This window comes from Durio zibethinus, chromosome 21 (genome assembly GCF_047325235.1).
Source record: "Durio zibethinus cultivar Kanyao isolate XHJ-2024 chromosome 21, ASM4732523v1, whole genome shotgun sequence".
NCBI classification, from domain to species: Eukaryota; Viridiplantae; Streptophyta; class Magnoliopsida; order Malvales; family Malvaceae; genus Durio; species Durio zibethinus.
This window is the reverse complement of record NC_143182.1, coordinates 19,934,043-19,944,388: the sequence shown is the minus strand read 5'-3', so window position 1 is coordinate 19,944,388 and position 10,346 is coordinate 19,934,043. Positions and strand designations below refer to the sequence as shown.

The 10,346-nt window shown below is 30.5% G+C and overlaps 1 protein-coding gene across 5 annotated transcripts; it reads left to right on the top strand.

The window, feature by feature from the left end:
- Positions 1 to 373: 373 nt before the first annotated feature.
- LOC111305747 (zinc transporter) lies at positions 374 to 7,757 on the top strand. Of its 5 annotated transcripts, XR_002692055.2 has the most exons (12): positions 374 to 524; positions 1,940 to 2,132; positions 2,249 to 2,334; positions 3,451 to 3,535; positions 4,488 to 4,566; positions 4,712 to 4,842; positions 4,985 to 5,071; positions 5,201 to 5,310; positions 5,637 to 5,767; positions 6,421 to 6,547; positions 7,207 to 7,426; positions 7,630 to 7,757. XR_002692055.2 is itself a non-coding variant. In XM_022903516.2 (11 exons), the coding sequence occupies exons 1-10, from the start codon at positions 475 to 477 to the stop codon at positions 6,531 to 6,533; spliced, it is 1,065 nt and encodes a 354-aa protein (XP_022759251.1). In that variant the 5' UTR covers positions 374 to 474; the 3' UTR covers position 6,534; positions 7,207 to 7,626. The 5 variants fall into 5 exon arrangements, 4 of the variants coding, with proteins under 4 accessions (XP_022759251.1, XP_089606605.1, XP_022759250.1 ...); XM_022903516.2 differs by lacking the exon at positions 7,630 to 7,757 and having other exon boundaries at positions 6,421 to 6,534; positions 7,207 to 7,626; XM_089750479.1 differs by lacking the exon at positions 7,630 to 7,757 and having other exon boundaries at positions 7,211 to 7,626.
- The last annotated feature ends 2,589 nt before the right edge of the window (positions 7,758 to 10,346 follow it).

The window sequence follows — 10,346 nt, the reverse complement described above, 5'->3', positions numbered from 1 at the left end:
TATAAAAATAAATATGAAAATAATAAAATTTAAAATTTTAATAATAATTATATATAAATTTAATAAAATAAAATATTATATTTTTTATTTATATAAATTATGATATAAATTTTTGTATAAAATATGATTTAAATATATAAATTTTAATATTTAATACTATAAGAATTTAAGAACTATTGAATTAAAAAAAAAAAAGCTTGGTAAGATAAGAAGCCATTGATACTGTTTAAGCCCAATTCTTCAACGCAGTCCAGCCCAACGCAGTCAATTTTTCATTGGGGGAGTTAGAAAACATTTCTCTGTTTTAGGTTTAGGCCCAAAGCAGTGCAAAGCTTTAGGTTTTGCTTGCTAAACACTGATTATCAGTGATTAATCTCTGTTTTACACTTTGTCTAAATCGGATTACAGTACTCTCATAATAAGCTATAAATAGCCTCGTTTTCAGATCCCAAATTCCTCTTTAAAAAAAAAAAAATGATGTCACCAAAGCCAATCTCAGAGGATCGAGGATCGCCTCATTTCAGGTACGTAATTAAACAAATTATATCTTTCATTTTCTTTTTGTTTTTAATTTTAAATTTGGAACCTTTTTTTGGAAACCCTAGTTTCTCTGTTTGTTTTCCTAGAAAAAGAAAGTAGTGGAGGAACGAGAAGTTTGAATCTTATTAATATTAGGTCAACTGAATTTCTTGCCCCAAAGTGATGTGTCATGAAATTCCTATAAACTTTTCTGTTTTCATTTCCATTTTCCTGCATTTTCTTGGGAATCAAACCGTGTTCATATGCAGGAGCAATTAGCGTGTGCTAGCTTTACCTTGAAAATTTTATTTTATCAATTTGCATAATTAAAGAGGAAACAATAAACTCGCGACTTATTGGTTTCAAGTTGTCTGATTTGGCTCAATGCTGGTTGAGAGCTTTGCATTTTACATGTTTGTTTTAATTAATAATATTGCAGTGTTAACGGTTGATATCGTTTGTTGCTTTATTGAGTTAATGTATGCATTGATTTGGCCTAAGCTCTATGATGTTTTCCTTGAAGAAATAAAGTGTTTGGAAATAGGTGTCTCTTTCAGTATTGAGCACTACTAGGGTAGTTATGGAAGAACTTAGCTTGGTAATGTTTTAAAAGGCAAAAGCATAAGGTCCAGCATAAACCACTATGCATTGAGGTATTAAACTTGGGTAATGTATTTTTGAATTAGAAAGCAAAATAAAATTTTTCATATATTTATAAATATAAATATTAAAATACAATGGAAACACTGTGATATAATAACGTGTCTATATTATTTGTTATGAATTAATCAATAATATTATGTTTTCCATATTAAAATTCTTGATAGCTGGATATGAAATTATGCGGGTAAATGTATACAAGAGCTGAGGAAAGAAAGAACAATCCGTGTTATCCTACTTTTCCTAATAGTTAATTGGAAATTCATGCAAAACAATTTACTAATCATGCCGAAGCTGATAAACTAGCCAATGAAGTTAAGCAAGTGATTGATTGACTCATAGAAGAAGAGTCAAACCAAATAATGGTACAAAAATAAGTACAATACCTTAAGTTTAAGGCCTTGAGAAGATTTAAGGCCAGTGTCCCTAGGATTGTGCCTCTATGACAACCTTTAGAACACTGACTGAAAGGCAGGAGTCATTCATGAGAAAATGCTATAGGTGACATTTGTTTCATTTACCTATAATTTTCTGTTATCTTGGTTTTTGACACTCTGTTATTGTAAAAACACATATATATGTCTTTCTGGTGTCTTGACTTTTTTCAAGCATAGCATTAATCTTGTTGCACTTCATTGCTGTTCAGTGTTCTCAGGAAAGCAGATGCCAGATGGCAATAGTGTAAAATGGTTTTAGCGTGCTTTACATTATAGTTTGCCAGTCCTTAGATGATTTTACCGGTAATTGTTTTTACTTGTAGGCACACTCCTCTGCAGATAATTCACATTATTGGGAACTTCTTGAGAATATGGTCAGTTTACTCCATGTATCGTTACCTGACCCAGACAGGGGCTTCAGTGGTACTTTTTATCTTCAGTTGTCTTGTTCCCTCATCTATCATATTTTTACTCTTGCAAAAGCCTTGGAAGGGAAGACCACTCTCAAATACACAGGTTAAGTAGAATTGCTTCTTTTCATTAGGAAAATAATAACAATTGGAAGAAAGAGTGTGTAACTTGTATCATTTTCCTTCAACTGTTCATATTTTGAAGTTTCTATTAATTTTTAGGTTGTTCCTTCTGTAATAAATGGTGCAATAACAGCTTTATACTTCATCTTGTGGGGAAAGGGCCTTAAATCATGCGGACCACTGAGGTAGCTTTCTGGTGCCTTAAGAGAATCTTATTTCTATTTGTTTTTACAATGTCAAACACATATAGTTTTGTTAGATTGGGCATAGAACTGACTATCTTCGAAACTTTTTACACTTTGTATGACATATAAAAACAATTTAATTGAAAAAACATACCCTTATCTTGCTTGGACAGTTCTATTAATTGAACCCTATTTGATTAGTTGTTACAAGCGTACAACTTTGACAAATTTCAAACTCCAAACCTTATGAAAGTTTGTTGAGAGCATTGTCCAAACATGCACATGATAAGTTAAGTGGGATTGTCTCATTTCCATGGATTACTTAATAGGCCCATCCCTATTGCACTTTCCTAAGAGGGACCTTGGAGTGGTGTTATATTCTACATTTGTTTGATTTGATAGCTGTTTAGACCTTACATTTAGGTTGGGACTTTTGAGTCACCACCTATAGGCTATTGGTTTTACGCAGGATGCTTTGACACAATAGAATACATTTATGTTTTAATTTGAGCTATGATAACTTATTTTTCTGTTGCGGCCTTTGCAATTTATAATATTTCTTTGAATTTTTAGGCGAAACTCTTAAAGTTCATATATATTGGACATCTTAAGACTATTTTGCAATTCTCTCTTTCTCACACATACATTTTTGGAAGGTCTGTTGCTTATTTGCTGCCTTCTTGAACTGGAAACCCTTTGGGCATTCGCTTCTACTAATATTAAAACCACCCCTTTCACCAAAAAAAAAAGATGGAAATTGTTAACAGTCCAAGAACGCTGGGGAGTTGTTGGATAGCTTGTCTATACGGTCAAGGGTATCATAGCCTGAACTTAAGATTGATGAGCCTAATTATCTTGCCTCCTTGTCTAGTCTGTTGTGGCTGGTACCTATGTGATCTTTGACCTGCTTTTGTCAACAAATCGGGAAAAATGTGGATGTGGATTCTTCTTCTTCTTTCAATTAGGAACAATTCTGTGGTCTATCTTGTATATCATCTTTAACTCCTTTTCTAAATTAGAAAGAGTTGTATGTTCTATCTTGTCACGGTCTTTAATTCATATGAAGTTTTAAATGGTTTCCACGGCTAAATTGATTTTCCTTTTTTTTTTCTCTAGGGCTATATTGGCAGAGTATTCTGGTGCTGTTCTTGGAGTGTTATCTGCAGTATTATATGGTCAAAGAGGCCATGTCTGGAAAAAGGTAACACATTGTACTATAGTGATTCAATATGGAAGCCTGGTAAAGTTTATAGGAGGAGAGGCAAGGACAACAATGCAAATATTATAATATGACAAGATTCTAAAGCTGAACTTGCTTAGCTGGCTGGCATTCATATGCTGCCACCTAAGTAAAAACCCTACCACTTGAGGGGAATGTTGGCTGATCAGCATTATAATGTTTGCTGCCACTTAATAAAAGGCTCTATTCATCATACTAGGACATTATCAAGATGTTGGCTGTCTTCTAATCTTATTTATAGCAGGGCTGTCTAAGCCATTATCTTCTTGCTGTCATTTAATCATGACTACAGCAAGCTGCCTAAACCTTGACTGCCTATATATTTAGGAGATTTTTGTATGTTTGGTAGTGTTATGTAGAGAGAAATTAATTAAGTTTGAGTGTTGAATGTGCGACGCATTTCTAGTGAGTGATTCCCTAATCCTAATTGTGTTTTTTGAAGTTATTGTCTTCCTTGATTTCAGTTTTCATAGTTCACCTAAATTCGCTTTGTCTTCCCTTCCTAATTTTCTGATTGTTTATGTTCACATATCAGCAAAGTTTTCAGGTCTTATTCTTCCTAATGTTATTGTTTGGACCTAAACTTTAAGTCCTAAAATAGCCTCTATCTAGTCTAAGTGTGCTCTTTATAAAGATCCTACATCATATAGTCTGTAGCTATTCATTTTTTTATTAATAGAGAATATATGTTGCTTTACCTTACCATATTATGGGGCTGTCTTACCTTTGGAAGTAGTTGGTCATTTTCTATCAGCATGTTGGTCTTATTGCTGGATTGGTTAGAATTCAAATCCCTGGTGCTATTAGGATCAAATTGTGTATATGCTCAACATCAATAATTAATTGACAAAATATCTGATAATTGATGCTTTTTCTTCCCTACTTATATTGCTCTTTTCATATGTTTTACCAGGTTGGTGGGCTTATTGCAATGTTGGCATCTTTTTATTTCTTATCTCAAGGCTGGGCGTTGGCAACATTTTCTCCATTCTATATCCTCTTCTACATAAGCTGTATACATCTGTTTAATATCATCTTATTTGTCTTTATCTTTAATCTTTTAACAGTTATCTTCTTTTTCATGCTATGGACATTTGCTTATTCAAGTTTGATGAGATAAACTTAACTGTAACATACCATTCATAGACAGCCTCGATTCTGAGGTTCAGACAGAACATGTATTGGGTATGAGTCAAATGACAGTTCCCATCTTGGCTGGGATCTTATCAGCTCTGAGAAGGGTGATTGCAAGGCGGCTTTCTCTCAAGGTATTGATATTAATGTGTTTGTAGTTATCTTATGGGCTCTTTGTCAGCCGAAAATGTAAGCTAGTAGCCATCAACACCCTCATTATTGCAAACTAATCAAGAGAAACTATAATCTCTTATTATTGTCGTTCTCTGCATTTAGAATCAACTTAAAAGGCGGCTTCATGCAATAACCATTGCTTCTGCAACATGTTTTCTATTCCCTGTGGCCATGTGGGACTTGATCATAGTAAGACATTTTATGATTTCCACTCATTGTTGTAATTTAATTGAATGTTCATGTTTAATTTCATCTCTATGGACCTTAGCTTGTTTGACAAAATTTTGCTGTTTCCTCTGCATAAATTGAACACTTCAGGGAACTTCTGATAGCACTGTGGAACTGCCATTTTCTGCCTGGGCTTTTCTGAGTACTATTTTCTTTGGAATAATTTTGATATTCTACATCGACAGCATTGCGGAGGAGAAGTATGACAGTAACTAAAGCATTGCTCTGGCTTTTACAATTTTTCTAATAACCTGTGGCACAAATTTCATCCAATTTTCTGTCAGACTTGTGCATATATAATGTGCTGAACCCTCGTGCTCCATTCTTTTTGCATCTTTTTTTCTCTTCTTGTATGTTCCACATATTTGAATTCAAGTAATCCTTTTTTTCCTTTGATTTTTGGAAAAGAAAAAGATGGGTGGGTATTATTTTGCATTGATAAATTCCAATTATTTCAGTTTTAAACATTTCCAGTTAATACAATGTAATACATGTATGTGATTGCAACAACTTTATCTATTTGTAGGTTGCACATGGTTTTCTCTTCTCCAAGGCATTTAATGGCGGCTGGAGGATGCATAATTGTCATGGAGCTTGCATACAAAATGGACTTTTCCCTAGCTGGCTTTGTAATTTGCTCCTTGATATTGGGCTTTGGTATGTATAACTTTCTCTTTTTCATGAAGTGAATGAACCATGGATAAAGATGGGTGTATCTCCTTGGGAGTACGTTTCCCCCTTTTGATCAAAATGGTGATGCATTCAAAACTAAACATGTAGGAAAGCATTTATTAGAGAAGGTTGTTTTTATTAATCATTGGACATGCCAAATTTGTTGTATATGTTACATCATAGACTCTAGACCTCTTCTTTTGTTGATTAAAAGTTTTCTGTGAAGCTGGAAGTATAAAGCTTTCCACACAGAAGCAGCAACTTTCCATCTCTATTGTATCTTGTTGAGTAAATATATCAACACAAGGAAAATAGCCTATTAGATCTGTTTCAAAAACATATTAGAGGAGAATGAAATCTTATTCTGCTTCCCTTCCCTCTTATATTTCAGTACTTTCCATGAATGAGCTCTTATCCTCCTTGTGTGTTTTTGCAGTAAAATTTGATTTTCTTGACTCATGTATTTTTTAAGCAGGCAACTGAATTTTCAGAAAAATACTGCAAAAAAATTCAATTGCAAAGCAGTAAAACAAACTCTTGTTGATGTTGGCCCTTGACATGAACATGTGCAAGTTTATCACAAGCAATTTTTTTGAGATTTCAAGAGATTTTATGTATTATTCTCCATAAATTTGTAGGGATATATGAGGCGACTGCCTTGGAACGTGGTCGGAGAGATTCCTTTCAAAAGCCAGAAGTATCAAATGGGATATTAGACGATGAACTTGAGATGTCTTCTCTTCCAACTTAATGTGTGTAATTCTGGTGTGTGAAGAATTTTCTTATTTACATGTCAAACTCCTTGATTCTTTCTTCCCCGTGTTTATGAAAGCTCAATTCTCTGGTTGGGGTTTTAGGTGGGGAGTACAAAGTGAATAATATTGATTATTGTCAGTTCATTCTGATTCGTGAAACTGTTCAATGATGATGTGAGGTGGCAGGTGGTCTCAGTAAAATATTTTCTTCTTGCTGAAAGATAATAATGAATACTGCTAATTTGAAAAACAGTGATCTAGACTCTAGAGGTTAGCTGAATATAATTTGGGAAACTTAAGTAGCCTGTTAAAGATACTTTTGTGACTTTTTTTCATCAGTCAAAAATTTTTTTGGGACGGTGGTATCAGGCTCAGTTTTTTGAGCTGGAGGAAGCATGTACCAACTAATTGGGTAAAACACTCAGGTGGTACCGGGGAGAGAGAGACAGAGAGGACGGAGATGTTTGGCATTTAAAGAGGATTTCTCCTCTCTTTTGTAGTTATGAATTTTCTTCTTTACTTACTATTGTTCTTCTCAATGAAGTGACAACCTAGGGCTATTACATGAACAAGCAATTTTTTTGCAGCATTTATTGTGAAGATGTAGATTTTGTTACCCTTAGTTATGTCACCTGGATAATAAATCTCATTGCTTCAATCACATGCCAGCCAGGTATTCCCTGCCCAAATTCTTTTTTGTCAAAATGGTACAACATCTGAGCCAACCGGTTGAAATGCTAAAGCAAGGTTTGATAGTTTGGACCCCAAGTGTGGCATTTAACAAGATCCATGACGTTGTAAAATTGTTTCAAATGTTACCTCCTGCTTATAGTTTACGACTACCCACCAGAAAGATTATGCTTGTACTGGCCCATGAAGGGTTTTACAGGTAACTTCTGTAGCTTAAATTTAATTTTGATCAATTAAAACTTTTGTTGTTGGAGATTGATCTGTATTTTTTTTCATCCCAGATGCCATTTGCTAATAAACAAAAATGTGCTGTTGTTATAATCTGTTTGATAGATATTACTTTTCTTTTGAATTTTGATGTATATGTAATTCATTTATGAATGTTTTTGACTGTTGGTTTAGTGAGATGTAAATGATTGGGTGTAGCCGGCAAAGAAACGACTACAGGGGGCTTGTATGAATCTGTTTTGCGATCTTTATATGTTCATATACTTGGCAGTGATAAAAATATACAATCCAAATTGTCGGTATATGATCTTTGTTCATCTTGAAAGATTGGTCTTTTGTAAACGCTGGTGATTTTTTTTCCTATCATTGTTGTTTGAGATATCTGTTTCGCTGTTAATAGATTCCTCTATAGGATCAGAAAATTGTAAAAATTGGCTGGGACTATGGAGTTTCTGTTTTTCTAGTTAAATGTTTGCCTGCCTGCGGTGAGTTTGGAATTGTCTTGCCATGGAGAGTATCAAGACAGGTATTGATCTAGAATTAGATTTGATAATTCATATATTCGTAATAATTTTCATATTCATATCGAGTTTTACATGAAAATTATATGATTCAATTTATATTGACACAAAAAATGAAACATATTTTTGTTTTTGTTAAACTCATATATGATATTTATTAAAATTTTAAATTGTCTTTTTCATGTATTTTTTTTTTAATCCTTTGCGTAAAACCATATTACTGGGATATGTTTGAAATTGTTATGTTATAGAACCATTTATGTTGTTGGGACCAATAGTTTTATCTACATATGAATTTAGATTATTTTCGTGTTATGTTTCATGTCGTGTTTGACAATTGTAATGATATGAATTATTAAAATATAAACACAACACAAATTATAAAACATATTTAAATTTTAAATGCAAACACAATATGTATAATACACGTATTATATGTGACATGATATAATTAATGTGTATAATTAATTTGTTTAAATATGACACGAATAAACATAAATAATATAGATATATATATATAAAAATACATAATTAATACGGATATATACAAATAGATACGATTAATATGAATATATACAGAAACACGATTAAAATAATAAATAATTATAAATTATTTATCATTTATAATTTAATAAATTTAGTATATTAATAATAAAAAAGGCACTTTTCTATTAAAAAATAAAAAATTTAATATTCATTTATATGTTTATATTAAATTAAAATAAATATAAAAAATATGTTAAATGTGTTAAATATATTAAATGTGTATTTATATAATAAAATTAAATTAAATGTATTATTTATATTATATCACGTATTTAAATTAATTAATATATATACGATACAAATTATATTATGTTGAAATTTATGTTGACATAAATAAATATGAAATATTTTTTTTTATAATATATATGATTTTTTTTATCGTTTTCATGTTATATTATTGTATTGTGTCTAAAATTACCAAGTCTTTAGTTGATATTAGAGAATCACATTTAAATAGATTATTAAGTTCATTTATTTTTGGACAAAAAAAAAGTTATGTAAAAGACATTCATTATTATTTTAAATTCCTTTAAAATGCATATGACAACAAATATTAGTATTATCATGAATGAAATTTATTTTTTTCTCACATTATTAACTATTACAAATAATCATTTTTATTGTAAATTTCTGGTACAAGTTGAAATGAATGAAAGTTTTGATGAATATTTATTTCAATGAAATGGATTAATGATTTTTATAATAAGTATTTAACTTTTAAAAATATAATTATAAATTTGGAATAACCGAAAACTTTTATGATTCATATAACAGCTGCTCTGCACTAGACATGTTTATAAATTTTTTCCGTTACATTCTTTCCGTTAATAAATTTATAAATCTGTGGATGATTTTTTTTTATATATTATAAATAAATTCTAAAAAAAAAAAAAGACTAAATGCGCCACCGAATAACTAACCTCGTACCAAATTTTATTACTTTCAGATGTGACAAACTCATTTTATTCTTCACATAGCCAGGATTCATTTAAGACAAACAACTTTTAATTGATTTAAGTAAATAACATTTTTGTTTCCAACGTTTGAAATTATTATTATCAAATATTTCAATTTTAGTTAGCCCAAATATAACACTCATTTTATATTTCTTTTCATAATCGATTTACACTCTCTTCAAATAAAATCTTAAATAGTATCTAATTTTCAGGGTTCAACAGCCAATGATCTTCGTAACTTTGCATAGGAAATAAAGAGATGCATATGAAATATAGAGATCATGCAAATTGCTCTTAACCTCACCATCTGCCTTATTTAAGTTTATAATTTATTTGTTGTAGTAAAAGTGATAATAATTCGAATCAAATTTAATTCAATTCGATTATTTTAATTAATATATAATATTATGAAATTTTAAAATTTAACCTGAATTTGAACCTTTTTAAAAAAATTAAATTGATCTAAATCAAATTTATTGGTTTAGTTTAATTAAATTCATTGAGTTTTTAAAATTAATTGTTGTTTTATTATTATTTTAAATATATTTAAATATGAAATAATTATTTTTATTTGATAATAATTTAAATATAAATATATAAAAAAACTCATAAAAACATATAATTTGATTAGGTTAGGATATTTCAGTTTTTCATTTTTTATCTAAAAATTAAATTAAATTGAATTAAAATATAAAATATCCAAACTTACATTGAATCGAATAAAAAAAATTTTCAGAAACTATGGTTTCGCATCAATTTGATTTTTTACCCCTATGATGCAGTATATAACAATTCAACAATTGTTAAGATAACCGGATATGAGATGTAAAATTAAAGTTGTATGAAAATTGTGTGATTCAACCAAATT

Excerpts from the sequence above, each read along its gene's own strand:
- LOC111305747 (XM_022903516.2), top strand. The coding sequence starts at position 475 with ATGATGTCACCAAAGCCAATCTCAGAGGATCGAGGATCGCCTCATTTC. Across the intron at positions 2,335-3,450 it reads AAATCATGCGGACCACTGAG|GGCTATATTGGCAGAGTATT; the intron begins GTAGCTTTCTGG and ends TTTTTTCTCTAG. Across the intron at positions 4,843-4,984 it reads CAAGGCGGCTTTCTCTCAAG|AATCAACTTAAAAGGCGGCT; the intron begins GTATTGATATTA and ends CTCTGCATTTAG.